The sequence below is a fragment of the Botrytis cinerea genome, chromosome 4 (assembly GCF_000143535.2).
Source record: "Botrytis cinerea B05.10 chromosome 4, complete sequence".
In the NCBI taxonomy this organism is placed as follows: domain Eukaryota; kingdom Fungi; phylum Ascomycota; class Leotiomycetes; order Helotiales; family Sclerotiniaceae; genus Botrytis; species Botrytis cinerea.
In genome coordinates this window covers 2,219,717-2,235,826 of record NC_037313.1, presented here as the reverse complement: position 1 = coordinate 2,235,826, position 16,110 = coordinate 2,219,717, and the positions used below count along the sequence as shown (strand labels likewise).

Below are 16,110 nucleotides of genomic sequence, written 5' to 3'. Positions count from 1 at the left end.
TGACGTCGTCCCTTCATCCTCGCCTAACTCCGACCAACATAAGTAAGTTACTGTGCCACAGTTGGCTGGTGGCTGAGACAGGTGAAGTCTTCACGTGAGCTAATCTCCAACACCAACATTCTTATTTTCAATTCCTTCCTACCAACATCAACAACATCATCGCCTTCATCCTTAAACATTTACAACAACTATAATGTGTTGGATGTTATCTCATGGTTTAGATTTGAGTCAAGAACTCTTTGTGAATCTGCAAAGCCCACAAGGTATCGACGCAAGGCTGTGACATCTCAAAGTTGGAAGATTCTAGGGTCGCGGTCTCGGTTGGTTGATTGGCCTTGGTCGTTGGAGTTGGGATGGGCCGTTAGTTAGGGAGACGAATTTAGGCACAAATTGAGAGACCACCGGAGACACCGAATTGATTCAAGTGAGTCAATGAACGTATTTTCGGATTTGATATTGATGGACTGTGCGTCGGGAAGTTTGCCCGTGCGATCGTTTCTTTGATGATGCTGAAATGTTTCTCCAGTATAGTAACTATAGGGTTCGTGGCTTGAATTAATGGAGTCTTGTTTAGAAACGTATGAAAGAAAGTAATTGAGACTTCACCATGTGGACAATGAGGGAAGAATTGTTCTTCAGTCTTGGTACACCTCGTAAATCTAGGCCGTCACTGTCTCTGGCATTGCTTTGATATCTTTTCGACACGTTCGCGATGGCGTAAAACTTCGAGTGAAGAAAGATGGTTGTATATAATCAATTGGGTATTTCTCACCAGGTAAAACTTTTCTGCTCGATATCTCTGGTAGATCAGCATTTTATATCTTACCTCACACTCTTTTTTATTTCCAATATCCCGAATATATTTATATAAATCTATTCAAGATGGGCATCAGAAATGGACCTGCTCTGCAGTTACACGAAATTGGAGTTGGATGTATTTTGTGGCTCCCACGTTACAGTGGCTCCAGTGGAGATTTCCGACCCCTTTGTCAACGTCACACTGGGCCAGAAGAACATTCACTGCACGTTGACGGATTTGATCATCCAGTAGTTGTCCTCAACACTTACAACCCAAGTGATTCGATTCCTTCGATTCAATTTCTTACAGTAACTTCTCCAATCAAAATAATCTTACATATTGTTTACAAATCTTTCTAGTTGACTTCATCGAATAGCAGACACTCTACCCCACTTAGACATGGAAGCTTTGCCCAGGTCGGAACAAATTACTCGCTTGAGAATCGCCAAAATTTATTGGTTGCAAGTCATTTCCGACTGGAACATACATTTAACCTTAATTTGTCAAGATTTGATGCGTACGATTGGGGACAAGCAAGACCTTGCGATTACCGACTCACTCATCAATCGTATATAAAACTGATGGAAAAATTGGGTCTTGATGCCAGCTATTTTCATCCTACTTCGCATATCAAAAAGGGATTGCTACAAACACCACCACCGGCTTCACCGCCACTTACTCAACAACTAAAAATCATGAATCGAAGTCGCGCGAGTAAGTTGCATAATCCATTTCTTTGAATTAGATGTACTAATGGAATATAGACAATCTCTATGCTTACTTAAAGTTAGAAGAATGTTGAATATAAATCGGCAGAGGAATAACTAGGAAAGATTAATGTCCGGGACCATACAGGGGAGTATTGCGTGTTGAATTTGAGAATCATTGCGGGTATTCGCTGCAGGCGGTAGATGCTGTTTTATGTAGAGATCACGATTACTACATTGCGAAATATAGCTTGTCGTATTCATGATAATTTTCATGCCAATGTTCAGATTGATTAGCCCGCAATGCTCCGTGTCATATCAATATTTCTTCATAATGTGAGAATCGTAAAAGGGTTTAAAGAAAAATTACAAAGTTCGGTTCCTAATAGTTTGGGCTAATTCTTGATTTGAGGCGGAAATGGATTGACAACGAGGATACGTAAGAAGAAAGAAACAGATGAAGGCTTCATTTACCCAACTGACAAATTTTGATGCATCCAAGTCAAGTGACTTCAGATTCTAAAGTCACAGTCTAGACAGAGTGTATTGTTTTGCCAAGATATTTTGTGTTAGATCTCTGAAAGAAGTTTCAAATATCTTTAGAACGTTCGAGAAAATGATAATATCCACAGGTGGTGAGCACAATAATTAACATGACCAACATGATATATTGTGTAGAAAGATCATTTTCGAAGTGTTGAAACGATTGTTTGGACAATGACCTCTAGTTTCATGAAAGCCACAGCTACAGAAAATGGATAATTCGAACCACAGGAAACAATCAGAAAAGTCTTTCCCATCTAGTGATGTATATTCGTGATTAGGTGGAAGATTCTCGGCCATGGCTTTGTGTTTTACACGTTTGTTGAAGTAAGATGCAGCCATGATAAAAAGGTTATGAATACTCCAAGTCCCCACAACGATATGATAGCAAACAATTCGAATATCTCCACCACATTGCACCTCAACTACCTCTCACCTGTTATTCATTTTATTTCTCTTTCAAGTCCCCAAAACAGCTATCAGTCTTTGAAAAAATCTTACCTTCTCCAATCTTTACTCGCCAAATTCCACTTTGCCATGGTACCAGAGATTACCCTAAAGAAGCATGAGCTTGGTGCAGGCTGCGTTGTGAAATTACAAAAAAAGAGAGTCACAAATATCTGCAAAGGTATTTGTTCGGAGAATCGTTGCCAGAGTTTCTGCAAGAAGTGTCTAAATGGATGTACTGATAGCACAAGACATTGCAAATTGGAGATGCGGTCCTACGGACATCCAGTTTTGGTTTTGGGTGTAAGAGAAAGGCATAATAGAACTTATGTCACCTTTGTCATTGTGAGCTCAAGAACTTTTCATATTGCACTGACCTTTTATAGACTGACTTTGATTAAAGATTTCAGCCCTAAAAGGGGTTTTTGCAACCTTTAAGGACTTCTTGAAGAAACGCGATGGTGATCCCAAAAATCAAGAACCGACCACCCCTTGTTCCTTTGGCCCGAGAGATGGCTGGCAACACGGAGAAGAAACATATGGGTTAAAATACGCCGTTGAGCCTAGTGGTATAAATTTCACAAAGCTATGTTACCTCGAACTTCAGCACAGGTATACTCTCGAGATTCACTCTTTCGTCACGTTCAGCAATAGAAAGCATCCCGGCACTAAGCATGCTTATGCCTTGAGATTCACCGAAGATTCTTATGGCAAGATTATGAAGAAAATTGGACTGGAAAAAGAAGTATTTGTTCCAACTAGTGCTTTAAAAAAAGGAGGTGGAGGCGTTACAGGAACTACAGCTGCTCTCGATACAGTGTCATTGCCTTCTGTTGATATTGACAAGCGTCCTATCGTAATTGAAGATTAAGATTACGCACTAGCTCAAAGACGTAAGTCTTCTAGAGAAAGATTCTAGCCTTCACATCTGATCAGCATCCACTCAAGGCCCGACGCCAGTACTTGTTCCCACACAGCTGAGCCTACTTGAGATAAAGAGCCACATTGAGCTACGATAAGGTCTATGAAGCGATCGGATCTTTGAGCTTAAGAACTGATTGTATCACCGTTCCGGTACTCATTTTCTCCTTATCAAAAATCGTCAGTCTAAGATAAGTTTAGTAGATATGCTCATGTTAGTCCAAATACAACATCTCAATGATTTCACTCTACCGCCTTTCTTCGTATCCAACAGTTAAAGTATTGAGAATATACATGGAAACTATGGCAGATTAATCGTGGGTGAAAATATCACCGGAATCATGGTTTTGATCAATACTGAAAGCTGTCAGTGAATTGGCTCTGATATCGAAGGGAACGGAGTAGGATGATTTCGAAGAAGACATTGCTTGATAGTGCGACGTACTTGCCGCTGGCTCCCGTTCTTAGAATTAATTAAATTATATCGAAACGGACTTTTAATGCATTGTTAAGAAGTTTCTATGAAGAGACTTTGAGTGAACACATCGAAATGAAGAGTTTTCATTGTACAGAATAAATCCTAATCATCAATTTGATTCATTTCTTTGATAGAAAAATGGGAATTCGATTGGTTTTAACTTTGATATCGGAATTCCGAGTTTACTTGGCTATTGGGAATACTGGCCAACGGTACTCCCAAGTCTTTCCCTCGTCCGCACTACAGACGTTTCATGTCTTTTTTGATAGCCTCATGGCCGGCCTATAGAGATAATTTGTCGCCTAAAATAGCGAAATTGATAGGCACCATTTGAGAGAACTAGGGAGTTCTTCCCGAAAATTTCTTGGGTTGAAAATAATGTCTCATCATTGATCAAAATATTTTGTCTTTCGTCATTTTTTGGCCATTAAGGTCTACCGGCCTTGTGCCCAGCCTTATTTCTACAGTCAGACGTTGATGGCCACATCTCAGCCTCGCCACTGCTATGGCCTGAAATGACCTTAAGCGCCGACTCCCTCCAGCCTAGCAAGCAGTATTCAACCAATCGCTTATCTTCCGCAAAATTATTTTGTATGCGTGATCAAAAGTACGTTGTGTTGGTTCGGTCTGTCCATGATATCTCGGGGTAAAACATTTCATCGTTCCTGCAAACATGGGGCTGAGGAGAAGGATTAGTTTTGTCTTGGTTGGGGTTGCCAACGATTAATAGGCATTCAGAAAATAAAAAGTGCTTATACTCTTACAAACTGTTTGATTTGATGTACACCTACTAATAACAGGTTGTCATCAAATCATCGAACTATATCATTCTTTACCATCCCACCCACACCCTAAAAGGTAACTGAATACCAGTGAGTCGCAATATTTCCTCGTCGTCATTCTTTTCTTCTCATCTACAATGGCCATCGCGAATCCGCGCGAGTTGAAGTCTACCAAACCCCTTACTCCCCCACCAAGTGACGAGAATTTTCCTCGACCAAAAGTACGATCGGGTGATCTATGTGTTGGGTGCATTGTTTGGTTACCGTCAGAGGGTTTCGATAAAAGCATAAAATGCTGCAAAAGAGATTGTTGTGGGAAGGGACTTGGAGAAGATGGATACAATAATCCGGTTGTCGTTCTCAAAATTAGACAAAGAAAAGGCTCGAGTATACGCGGCGATCTAATTTGCTACGTTGCCAACGTAAGTTGCAATCAATTTCCCTACTAAATATTTATTGACTAGCCGCAGGTTACCACTTTTAGTGATATGAACTTGGAAAACTATCTATCAAAATGTCCACACAACTCTGAATTTCAGCAATCATTACCCATTAGTCCTATAGACCAGGATAGCTGCGTCGAAAGTACACCATCATGGCTTCTTCGTCTGCAAAAGGGAGCGCTCAAGAAACAATCCTACGTTAATCTTGCTCACATTTTCAAAGTGCCTTCCAGCAGCCTCTCTACTTTTGGCTTCCGAAATCATCGAGCTTACAAACTTCGTCTCTCAGCCACAAGTTACAATAGCCTAATGAAGGAAATGGGTCTCCGGAACGAGCCGTACGAAGAAACTGCTTCGCTTTACAAAACCGCGCGAACACGTCTCGAAGCGCTCGCTTCCCAGAACAGGCAAGCTCCAACTCTGACACCAAAAACAGCACAGGTATCATTCACCCTTCAAAATGAAATGGATATGGAGAAGAAAAAATACCCTACTACTCCCTTCCCAGTTGCCGCACCAGATTGCCCTCATTCTAAAACTGCTCCGACATCTCCTCTTCTCCCATTGGGACAAAGAAGAAACGTCAGGTTTACCTTGAATGAAATACCTAAATCGAAGAGTCTCCTCAACGTTCCACGGGTGGCTGGTTATGGTACAGTCAATAACCAGCAATTGCTTACCCCATATCCGATTCAACCACCTACCCCGTTGACAGCGCGCTATCATTCTTTTAGACCATTTGTCGATCATGGATGGAAGCACGTTGCATTGAGATTCTTTGTGGGGTGCTTAAGTCTAGGGACAGTATTTGGAGCTTTCAAGATGTTGTGGTCGGCGAAGTTTTTTCCTGTTACCCTTTGATAGGGGTTTTTATGGCAGTTGGTGGGTTTTATGAATGGCGCATATTTTTAGTGGGTTTAGGGATGGTGTTTGATGAGCATTGAAAGGAGTACATGGATTTCTGCCTGTGGTTTTAAATGTACGATATATTTAGAAAGACGCTGCAAGCACACACTTGTGATACATGATATAAGATGGGGTGATTTATTATCTGACTACTCCACTAATTGCCTATGTTATAGATATATGTAAGAAGAAGTGACTTCGACAGATTACAGTATTCACATCTGGGTATCGTTTTGGTGCCATTTCAATTAACTTACTATCACCTCTTCTGATTGCGTCTATTCATGGCATGACACAGAAACAATTGCGATAGCCCCAATACGTCAATTCTATCAAGTAATACGCATGAGCATGTTCAGTGGTTTATCGTTTTGGTCGACATAAAAGCCGTCGATATTTCCTACAAAAAAACTTGAGTGAGATATCTACATAGCAAATTCTAGGTACGTTGTCATCAAAGAACAGACATCCATTAAATATAACATTCATCAATCGAAAGTAAGCTTTCTTTTTCATGCATGAAACTCTTCGAGTTACAAAACTTTACAAAGCTAATGACCACGCAGATCTAGCAGTCCAGTACTGCATCATGCGCCTTTTAAAATCTCTTCAGTTTGTTACTGTTATGTTTGCAATTGGTACCTCGTGTTTGGCAATCAAAACTAAAGACATGATACGAGAACCCACACCGGATAACATAATGTCCACCATTCTACCGCTGGCCGGACCACCGCTATATCGATCCCTAGGTTTAGGTTGCGGAAAGTCTTTTCTAGCCTTTATTGCTTTATCGTTTGCTCCTCTGCCATTTATCTTGCTTAGGTACGGAGAACATATCCGGAGCAAATCGCGGCTCGAAGATTGGATGTTACTTCTGAGTTTAGCAGCAGAAGTCCGGAATGAGAATAATGGTAGTGGTGACTAGACTTCCTTTTTAAAGAAAAGGTGAAGATCGTACGAAAGAACCCTTACCCCTAGGAAGGGGAGAAGGGGGTGGGGGAAAATGAGAAATATTTGTGGACGTGTATTATCATCCGCCAACGACTGGTGTTTGTTTTGGAAGGATCGTTTCTTCGTTGGTGAACGGGCCCCGAACCGGCAACTCACGAAATGCTGTTATTTATAAATCTTAAATGGTTCGAGAATTGACTTTTCTTAGGCGCGCTGGACCATACTAAAATATCTTGTAAAGCATGCTAAGAACAAACACCACACACTTTCACTAAGGCTTAAAATTGATATTGCAAACATGAGAATGTGCAAAGCTTCTCCAGCATTAATTCATTAGTAGATCATCAAGCTAAGATAAACTCAAGGCTACCAAAGAAGCCTTATTTCACTTTCAATGCTCAAGGTAATGCTGAACAAGGCTACGTAGTTCATAGTGTACCGAATTATACCATTATTAAATATTCAGAGAAAAGAATAGCTTTCGATGTCTTTATTAGCAGCATCATGCCAACGCTGCAAGTTTCAGAAAATGATTAAGCCTATCTGTCCAAGTTCGAGGCTGAACCTTCTGTCTCCAAAAATTTCCAAAAGAATTACTGAAACCTATTGCATCCGGATCATGTAGCTTTGAGTCTTTTATTTGCTTGCCTTTAGTGGATTTTCTGTTTCATATGAGTCCAGATCGGGTACAGAGCTCGAAGCCTACAGTAATCTCGGTATTTCCGTAAGTATCTTACCAAAAATTCGTAAAACAAGTGATTGAAGTTCGGAGTGCGAAATTCTCTTCGATTCGAATTTTACGCGCCAAACATTCCAGCTACACATATCATTAGTCTCAGTCATGCGGATAAACTGTGGCATTTTGCTGGTTGTAACATCTGCTCCGCTTGAATTGGCAAATGACTTTCAAGCAATCAATCATAGGAAAGTATAAAGTATCCGTTCAATTCCAGTTTGAACGTAAAATGAATGAGGTACTAAGAGCATTGAAAGTTTCTCATTGGCAAGTACAGCCTTGTTGGCGAGAAATTCGCTTATCGCCGTTCGCCAAAGTCTCTAGTGGCGGTTTGCAGTGGGGAAAGACTGTTTATTGAAGCAGCGACTCTCGGTTATTGATCTTTTCCAGGTGAATCTCTCGCTTGGTTAATTCAAAGGTGAAGTTCTGACATTGCCATTACCTGCTAAATGGTGAAAAGCAGATTGCGTAGCATTACCACTACTATTAGACCAGCCTTTTTATCCGAAATGACTTGGACAAAATATCACTCGGGCAATACACGAAAAGATAATGCGAGATGCACAGGAAATTTGATGAGATGCAGTGAAACTGTGGGTTAGGTAATTAATGGAGTGAAAGTCTCATATATTCCTGGGAGCCATAGGACCCTGAGTTGATTGAAAGACTGGTTGAAAGATCCAAACAAGCAAAAAGAAGCCTTCCTGCCGATAAAGAAGCACCAAAACGCACACCCACCCTTGCACCCATTATATATAGCAAACAATTACCTCTTTGACTAACACTCTGCATGCCTTGTCTAATAACGGGCCTTCGTCTGTCCTTTCTGAAGACAAAAAATCTAAAGGAATGTTCGAAGTGAAAATCTCGCTATTTCACTACAATGACAATGACGACCAATATTCATTCAATCTTGTTTGTACAGCAGCCATCTACTGTAGCGAGTTGACTATGTTTATTTACTACGGTAAGGGGGCAAGACTAAACAATCTTTTTTCATCTTTTAAGGCTTCGACTTCCCCGACTTTGCAACAACTTCTTTTACATCATCTTCTTGATAGCTTCTATGAACAGAAAGAACTGCAAAGATTCTGTTACTCTTTCGTTCAAACCTCCATTGAACATCCTCTTACTTGGACGAATAATAGTGCCATCTCTTACCCTGCTCTTCGATCTTTCAACATCAAGATGTCTGGTCAGGAGAGCAATCCTCTCAAGACTCAGGCAGAGGGCAACGGTGAAAAATTATCACCCACGATTCCGTACTATCCTAATGCTCTGCCTCAGAACGGGCTTTCAGGCTACAGCACGCAAAACACACGAAGCGCAGCTGTTCCTCCTCCTAGATCTGGTCTAACACCCACAATTGTTCACACACCAGACCGAAATAGTGGGTATATTGGTAGATATCCCTACAATAGAGAGACGGCAACTTCTCTACAGTATGGATATGATCATCCACCTATTCTATCGCGCTTTCAACAATACAAAGGCAATTATACAAGCCCTTTGAAACACAACCAAGGCACAAATACTCCTCAACACAACGTATTTGTGGGAGTACACAGTCCTATGAATCCACTTGCCACTATGCCACAAGCAAGTAACAATAACCTAGGTCGTGCACTTAATCCAGCTGCGCAAGGGTATACAAGTTACAGCAATCCCACACCGCAGGCTTATAACGCTCCACAAAGGTACATGCCGTTCAATAATGGCTTCCAAACACCTGTAGCAGGTACTGTTAGACAGCAAGCAGCACCGCAATACAACAGTCCTTTGCGTGAAGCCACACAAGTTGCACTAAATCACTCTGGAGGAGCTTTTATGCAGCTACATAGCCCATATCTATCAGCTCCTCTAGTCGATAATATGTCGGGTCAGAACTTCAAACAATCCCAAGTTCTGCGTACCCCGCAATGGAAAGCCAACAGCTCTCCATTACCACGATCAACACCAGCAGGCATTTCCAACAGTAGTGGCAGTCCCACTCCCGGAAACGATGATGTTGGTATCAAACGAAAACCAGCAATGGTACCCAAGAAGTACCCTCTGCGTCCCGAGCATCTGATGCCAGGATGCATTGTCTGGTTATCGAACTACCAGGACGGACACGAACCAATTATCTGTGTCCAGAACCATGAGTGCAATGACAAGGTCAAGGAAAAGGATGGTCGCAATCATCCAGTAATGATCTTGAGAATCAACCAACGTCGTGGTTCTGACGTCATTGGAGATGTTATACTTGACGTCGCACTGGTAAGCCTTCATCAATCTACTCTCTCATCTTAACCCATCATTCCTAATTCTCGTCCCTGAAAATCAAAGATACTCTATCATGTATTCCTGTCATTTTGTTTTTTATCTGAATTCGCAGAAGGTCCAAAGCACCATGTCAACACGCTTTTCAAGAACGTTACTAACCGTTGATCAAATTAGATGACAACTCTCAGTGGTCTGACCCTAGAAAAGTACGTCCAAAAGCTGCGTACGATCGGCCCAGATCCTTCGAAGCAATGGTATCTTCAAGAGACCATGCCAATGTCTTGGGCTCCGCAAGAAACACCACAGCTCAAAGGATCAAAACTCGAGGCTCTGAGAAAGCCCGAACGGGACCAAGAGTCGCAATATCATGCTGAGTTGAACCAGCGTGGAAACACCTTGCTGTTTCTATCTCGAGGAAGCATGCAGAGACGGTCGTACATGCGTGTACATCACATCTACGCCGTTCCTATCAAGCAACTCCAAGCTTGCAGTCGCTATGCAAAGCTTGCCCACATGGTCCGCTTGGACGAATGTGGATACCGGAGAGTGATGGAAGTCTTGGGTCTGGTACCCGAGCCTTGGGAATCCAGCGTAGACAGAAGCGTCGCGTCTGCTCCGCAGCGCCTTAGAAACCTTCGAGACGAGGAAATGGCTCAATTTCATGCTATTAAATTGGCTGAAAGCCAATCTCGTCAAGATGAAGCTGTCGTGCAGCAAGGTCTCAACGTCGCACAGCAAAGCCCATTGGGTAATGCCTCTGACGCCGAGGCCGAGAGTCGCGAGTCCTGTTAAGGTACTCGTGGCTCAAATACTTGGATTCATGAAGTTCTTTTGCACTCCACTTGGTCACACTTGTGGAACCCAAAGAACAACTTTTGCATTAAATACGTTACTTGTACGCACATAAACGGTGTTGAGGGGGGTTATTCAGCTGCGTTGATGAGAGAAAGATTAGCGGGTAGGAATTGAGGGGTCATTGAAACGGTCGGGTAGAAGAGTAGAAAAGCGATGTTAAGTTTGCCCTTTAGGGTTTGAATCAGTGAAATGTTGGATATTCTATCAGAAGACAAGTGGTGAACACATTTGAGTTCTGATTCTTTGACGGGAGATATTAAGGATATGTTATAGTTGGTTTGTTAGGGGCGAAGGACGATGAGAGAAGCTGGGCAATCCATCCTACAGATGCCAGAGTTCAATTGATGAAATGCGGATACATTTCTTTCGCCCCCCTAGAAATCTTGTGAATCGTGATTGAAGTTTTGTGCATGTCCTGGCTAACAGTCTGGAGGATTGAACGCACGTGATTAACGCACGTGATATCAAATTCTGAACATCACCAATTTTCAAATGTTTGATCCTTCTAGTCTTTGCCCATTGATTTTCCCCCAGTCTCGTCTGATCTGCTGTCCAACATTAAACTCACCCTTCAATCACTATTCCCACTCCATGTTGGGCTGTCTTTCCCAAATCAGAAGTGACCTTGAAAGCTTCATGTACTAAACAAAATCCACCTACCCCTCTCAATCCACAAAACCAAAGCAAAACACCGCAAATCTACTGCAACTCCCAACACACGACATGACTCACCTTGCAAAGTTTAAGATGAGGCTGGAACCGTTTTCTGGACTTTGAGATTGGTCTGGTCGCACCGTTTCCTGCTAAGGGTTCTCAGACGCACGGTGCAACTAATGCAATAGCTCGAGATTCCCCACAAATACCTCCACACAAATGCTGCCACGCACCAGAAGACAATTCATCAAGGCTCTGCCGTTATGAACACGAACGCGTTGGGAGCCACGCCGTTCCAGACTTCACGATCAAGAAAGAGTGCATGTAATCTTCGACACACTAGTATGGATTGCGCATTTAAGGCACATATGTAATGTGACTTGTGTCAATTTGGGACGCTGTTCGAATCATGTAGCCGGCAGTCATGTTAAAAGGGTCTGACTTATAGGACTATGAATATTATAGCGCCTGTTTTTGGGAAAAGCTTTGTGATACTCACTATGAAATAACATCTGGTGTATAATCAATACACTTAACCATCACTATTCTATTTAGCCCAAGAGTCACGTTATAGTCTAGTACCAAGAGAATAGGGGAATCTAATAATTTCAACCTAAACTAACTGAAAGACAACTGCTGGTACGAATTATCAAACTATCGCAACTCAGGGGTATCACCGAACAAATATCCATTCATGGATTCTGGATATCTCGCGCCACCAATCTGGACCTTCTCAATAGCTGTTCGAATCTCTCTCTCCTCTTGTCTACTAAGTTGCACATGTAATGCCTCCATATTCTCTTCCAAGTACTTGATTTTCTTTGTCCCCGGAATCGGAATAATGTCGTCGCCTTGGGCAGCTAACCATGCTAATGAGAGCTGCCCCGGTGTAACGCCTTTCTCAGATGCGATCTTTGCCAACTCTTTCACGAGCACGAGGTTCTTTGGGAAATTCTCTTGGGAGAAACGAGGGGCGTTGAGACGGAAATCGGAAGGCTCAAAATCAGCTCTGGATTTGATTTGACCTGTGAGAAAACCACTATAGACAGTTAGCATGGTATACGTAGTTATGGGGACTGCTTAAATCGAAGTCATACCGGCCAAGAGGTGAATAGGCAACAATGGCAATGCCAAGTTGGCGGCAGGTCTTCAAGACTTCGTTCTGTTCAATATCCAAAGAAAATGGAGAATATTCAACTTGCACGGCATCGATATGGTGTATTTTCTCTGCACGACGGATAGTCTTTGGACTGACTTCTGAGAGCCCTAGATATCTAATCTTTCCCTCTCTGTTGGTATGATCATTAGCACGGACTCAACAACGTATGTTGGTGGGTGCGGCTTACCTCTTTAACTCAGCCATAGCCTCCACTGTCTTCTCGATAGGTGTCTTTTTATCTACTCTATGGCAGTAGTATAGATCGATGGTTTGAACACCCAGTCTTTGTAAGCTTTTCGCACACGCAGCCTTTACGTATTCCGGACTGGTGTCACAAGTACGAGTTCCATCTGCGTTGGCTTTGAAGGCGAATTTGGAGGCTAAGAATATTTGGTCCCGCTTTCCTGTGCGTTTAAACCATTTTCCAAGTAGATCTTCGGAGTCGGCATACATGTCTGCGGTGTCCCAGTTGGTCTGTCCGAGTTCATAAGCGCGATCGAGGACCTTGAAACGCTCTTCATCGGATTCGGTACTGCCACTGATGAGGAGTTAGATAGGTTAAACAAAATCAAGAAGTTATGCTGCGTGAGGGGACATATGAGGAAGGGTCGGTAAAACTCACTAGAAAGCACTTAAGCCCATGGTTCCAAAGCCTTGAGCGACCACTTCGGGGCCATATCTGCCCAATTTACGAGTTGGAAGGCGAGGCATTTTCGATATTTTTGTGTGAATATATCGTCTATATTTTCTCTGAAGTGAATAGTTTTTCGATCGAGAAGGTAGGAGACCCTTAAGGTGGGCACCTCTGCTCTCTTTATACGTATCCCCTCGTTCGTCCCATATCTCCATTTTCATCACCTAACTCCATTCCAAGGCGAAACCCCACCATAAGCGTCAGAATTACATGCAGAATTACATAATCTTCGACCAAACATTGTTGTACATGTATGCAAAGCTCTATCAACGACGACAATGATCTTCATTCGATATGGTTTGGTGGGTTTGGTGGTGATGTGGTGACAGGTATGAGGTGATGACGTTTTAAAGTTTTAGCGTAAATATTCTTAGTGGTGTCTCCTCGGAAGAGCCCCTGTAAGTACAGATAATTACCCCACCACCTAGAATCTGGTCAAGCACATCAATGGATATCAAAGCATGTGAATTTCGAATCACACAAATCACATAAACCACACGATTTGGCACAGATCAGGTTAATGTTATGAGCTGAATGAGTATTGTGACAAGGTTCTATCCCCACGACTTAGTCAGAAGTACAACCCAGATAATAATTGAAGCCTCCCCTTAAAGCCTCCCCCTTAAAGCCTCCCCCTTAAAGCCAGCAAATCTTAATGATACATGTACGAAGGCTTCGTGGCCTACTCTGCAAGTTTCCACAATGGCTGCGGAAGTTGGAACGCCAACTGGAAAGCCATTATAACCTCCCCAGAAGTCCTTAATTGTTTTCTAAGTCTTCCGGATCAGGGGTGCCGCTACCCTTCCATGAAGTGTGATTCGAGAAAATACGAACATTCTTTGCTTTACACTCTGCAATAAGCTCCGTATAGAATGGGATTTTTTCGTTCCATTCGCAATTATTCTTACAATCTTTACACCTATATCTAGGATTGCAGTCGCTCCAAAGCAGTTCAATCTGTCGTAGTTCAGGAGTATATTTTTCCTTTTGGGCGACGAGCTCATAGAGTTGTTTCAAGTTAATAACGTCGTGGATAACATGAAATAGTTCCCATGCCAAAATCCTCAATCCGGGCGGCAAAGAATTGCTCAACCGAGATTCATTCTCAGGAAAGCTTCCACTCGACCATATTGAAGGAGGTGGGTAAAATTTTGCAACCTGTAGTCGTTTGAATTCAGACAATGAGAGAGGCTGGTCATCCATTGAACAAGGAACAGACCTAACATCGACGTATTCTAATGAGTGTTTCGAGGATTTTAATCCTTCCAAAACATCGTCAAGAAACAGGGACTCGTCGTTGAGCATCTCATCTAGGGCTTTGGGAGATGCACTCAAACAAAATCTTTGAATGCCTGTGAAACGTCCGAGGAAAGTGACGATATCATCGCTGAAAATACACTCATCAAACTTCAAAACCTCAATATTTGGTATCGGTGTAAAGGATTTTACCCGGTACATCTCCATCCAGGAGCAATGCCACATCCAGACAACCTTGAATCTTTTCACGGATTTCAGGGCCATAAGTGGCATGATGGAATTCAATTGCGTTCTCCTGGGGTGAAAATCGAGTCCAATTGTTATGCTCTCCAATTTTGTAAGCACTCTTAGAGAAGCGCTGTCTGAAGATTCAGTATGTTGGTCTTCTGTGAGTTGAGTAATGAAGTCACTGAATGCAGAGACTTCGTAATAATCTCCCCCCAAAAAGTATTCCTGATTACCACGTAAGTCTGGTTCTAGGTCTGGAAGCCCCAGTACCTTGAGTTCTGGAACGAGACAAAGAAGTACTGTAATCAAAGCCCAGCATGAGATATCCATCCAACAATCGCGCTTCCAGATAGGGGTATCCCAAGAAACCAAGTTGTTTTGCACCAATACAGCCTTTTTGTATAGATCAAGCGAAGTTATCTTCCAGGGGGGTATGAAATACAAATCTGTCAAGTTAAAGTGGCGTAGATCGAGCCAACGGATGCTGGGTCCAATTACCGGTCTATTGAGAATAGTGTTGATCAGTTCCTTCAACATTTTCCGATTTCTCACAGTGCAGTGAGAGTATAGATACTCAATACATGAAGTATAACAGTGATTGGAGCATCGTGCTAGTCTTGCAAGGGAATCTTTTGGTAGAAATTGTCCAATACTAGTGAACATTTCACGCGGTAGGTCTTCGAGTGTTTTAGCCATATTGGTGTACGGTGAGAGATCTTCGCTATCCAAAAATGATTTCAAAATACAAGTTTTGCAACGGATGTATATTCTTTGTTTATTCTTTCATTTTGTTGTAGTAACTGAACCACTCAATCAAGGTGGAAGGTTGTGGTTCACCGCACAGTGCCTTCCCAAAAAACATTAATCAAGTTAAGGACAGGAGCAGAATAGTGACCGTCTCTTAGTTTCCAAATGCAGACATCGCAGTTGTCATTCATTTTGAAGAATAGACGAACACGAAGCTTTGTAAAGTCTCTTAAAAGGAAAGTGAATTGTGAATTTAGAAGGGCTTCATAAAATTCGAGGGGAGGTAAGTCATAGAATCAAGACACTAAGTCTATACACAATGCGCGACATTGAAATTTGCAAGTTCAAATTAAAAAAAATGTCCACACACATGAGAATAGTTAGTCTCTAACACACAGTTGAGTTTCACTCTCAATCTTCTACTTATCGTACCAATAGGGATAATTTTGGTCTTTACAAAACTCTCAGAACAATCGAATCCTCCTGGCACTCAAATGAAGGTTTAGCTAAGAATGAGTGGCGTTGGTATAGTCCGCAT

At 42.2% G+C, this 16,110-nt stretch overlaps 6 protein-coding genes across 8 annotated transcripts; 4 read left to right on the top strand and 2 right to left on the bottom strand.

Annotated features, from left to right (window-relative positions):
* The first annotated feature begins 855 nt into the window (after positions 1 to 855).
* Positions 856 to 1,793, top strand: BCIN_04g06490 (hypothetical protein). Of its 2 annotated transcripts, XM_001557779.2 has the most exons (3): positions 856 to 1,107; positions 1,159 to 1,513; positions 1,564 to 1,793. In XM_001557779.2, exons 1-3 carry the CDS (start codon positions 883 to 885, stop codon positions 1,599 to 1,601), a joined length of 618 nt encoding a protein of 205 aa, XP_001557829.1. In that variant the 5' UTR covers positions 856 to 882; the 3' UTR covers positions 1,602 to 1,793. The 2 variants fall into 2 exon arrangements, with proteins under 2 accessions (XP_001557829.1, XP_024548511.1); XM_024692730.1 differs by having other exon boundaries at positions 856 to 1,513.
* A 266-nt stretch (positions 1,794 to 2,059) lies between these two features.
* BCIN_04g06480 (hypothetical protein) lies at positions 2,060 to 3,663 on the top strand. Its single transcript, XM_024692729.1, has 2 exons — positions 2,060 to 2,841; positions 2,900 to 3,663. Exons 1-2 carry the CDS (start codon positions 2,404 to 2,406, stop codon positions 3,365 to 3,367), a joined length of 906 nt encoding a protein of 301 aa, XP_024548510.1. The 5' UTR covers positions 2,060 to 2,403; the 3' UTR covers positions 3,368 to 3,663.
* Positions 3,664 to 4,600: 937 nt separating this feature from the next.
* On the top strand, positions 4,601 to 6,126 carry BCIN_04g06470 (hypothetical protein). The gene is made up of 2 exons (XM_001557777.2): positions 4,601 to 5,099; positions 5,148 to 6,126. The coding sequence occupies exons 1-2, from the start codon at positions 4,815 to 4,817 to the stop codon at positions 5,979 to 5,981; spliced, it is 1,119 nt and encodes a 372-aa protein (XP_001557827.1). The 5' UTR covers positions 4,601 to 4,814; the 3' UTR covers positions 5,982 to 6,126.
* Positions 6,127 to 8,329: 2,203 nt separating this feature from the next.
* BCIN_04g06460 (hypothetical protein) lies at positions 8,330 to 10,880 on the top strand. The gene is made up of 2 exons (XM_001557774.2): positions 8,330 to 9,972; positions 10,153 to 10,880. The coding sequence occupies exons 1-2, from the start codon at positions 8,563 to 8,565 to the stop codon at positions 10,768 to 10,770; spliced, it is 2,028 nt and encodes a 675-aa protein (XP_001557824.2). The 5' UTR covers positions 8,330 to 8,562; the 3' UTR covers positions 10,771 to 10,880.
* Positions 10,881 to 12,077: 1,197 nt separating this feature from the next.
* Positions 12,078 to 13,667, bottom strand: BCIN_04g06450 (hypothetical protein). Of its 2 annotated transcripts, none has more exons than XM_024692728.1 (4): positions 13,269 to 13,667; positions 12,834 to 13,184; positions 12,585 to 12,776; positions 12,078 to 12,526 (listed from the first exon to the last, which is right to left on the bottom strand). In XM_024692728.1, exons 1-4 carry the CDS (start codon positions 13,499 to 13,501, stop codon positions 12,142 to 12,144), a joined length of 1,161 nt encoding a protein of 386 aa, XP_024548509.1. In that variant the 5' UTR covers positions 13,502 to 13,667; the 3' UTR covers positions 12,078 to 12,141. The 2 variants fall into 2 exon arrangements, with proteins under 2 accessions (XP_024548509.1, XP_001557823.1); XM_001557773.2 differs by having other exon boundaries at positions 13,269 to 13,436.
* A 199-nt stretch (positions 13,668 to 13,866) lies between these two features.
* BCIN_04g06440 (hypothetical protein) lies at positions 13,867 to 15,595 on the bottom strand. Its single transcript, XM_024692727.1, has one exon. It carries the CDS (start codon positions 15,519 to 15,521, stop codon positions 14,100 to 14,102), a length of 1,422 nt encoding a protein of 473 aa, XP_024548508.1. The 5' UTR covers positions 15,522 to 15,595; the 3' UTR covers positions 13,867 to 14,099.
* Between the last annotated feature and the right edge of the window lie 515 nt (positions 15,596 to 16,110).

Excerpts from the sequence above, each read along its gene's own strand:
- BCIN_04g06490 (XM_001557779.2), top strand. The coding sequence starts at position 883 with ATGGGCATCAGAAATGGACCTGCTCTGCAGTTACACGAAATTGGAGTT. Across the intron at positions 1,108-1,158 it reads CTTCGATTCAATTTCTTACA|TTGACTTCATCGAATAGCAG; the intron begins GTAACTTCTCCA and ends AAATCTTTCTAG. Across the intron at positions 1,514-1,563 it reads CATGAATCGAAGTCGCGCGA|ACAATCTCTATGCTTACTTA; the intron begins GTAAGTTGCATA and ends AATGGAATATAG.
- BCIN_04g06480 (XM_024692729.1), top strand. The coding sequence starts at position 2,404 with ATGAATACTCCAAGTCCCCACAACGATATGATAGCAAACAATTCGAAT. Across the intron at positions 2,842-2,899 it reads CTTATGTCACCTTTGTCATT|ATTTCAGCCCTAAAAGGGGT; the intron begins GTGAGCTCAAGA and ends CTTTGATTAAAG.
- BCIN_04g06470 (XM_001557777.2), top strand. The coding sequence starts at position 4,815 with ATGGCCATCGCGAATCCGCGCGAGTTGAAGTCTACCAAACCCCTTACT. Across the intron at positions 5,100-5,147 it reads TAATTTGCTACGTTGCCAAC|GTTACCACTTTTAGTGATAT; the intron begins GTAAGTTGCAAT and ends GACTAGCCGCAG.
- BCIN_04g06460 (XM_001557774.2), top strand. The coding sequence starts at position 8,563 with ATGTTCGAAGTGAAAATCTCGCTATTTCACTACAATGACAATGACGAC. Across the intron at positions 9,973-10,152 it reads TTATACTTGACGTCGCACTG|ATGACAACTCTCAGTGGTCT; the intron begins GTAAGCCTTCAT and ends TGATCAAATTAG.
- BCIN_04g06450 (XM_024692728.1), bottom strand. The coding sequence starts at position 13,501 with ATGAAAATGGAGATATGGGACGAACGAGGGGATACGTATAAAGAGAGC. Across the intron at positions 12,777-12,833 it reads GCTATGGCTGAGTTAAAGAG|AGAGGGAAAGATTAGATATC; the intron begins GTAAGCCGCACC and ends TCATACCAACAG. Across the intron at positions 12,527-12,584 it reads GCCTATTCACCTCTTGGCCG|TGGTTTTCTCACAGGTCAAA; the intron begins GTATGACTTCGA and ends AACTGTCTATAG.
- BCIN_04g06440 (XM_024692727.1), bottom strand. The coding sequence starts at position 15,521 with ATGGCTAAAACACTCGAAGACCTACCGCGTGAAATGTTCACTAGTATT.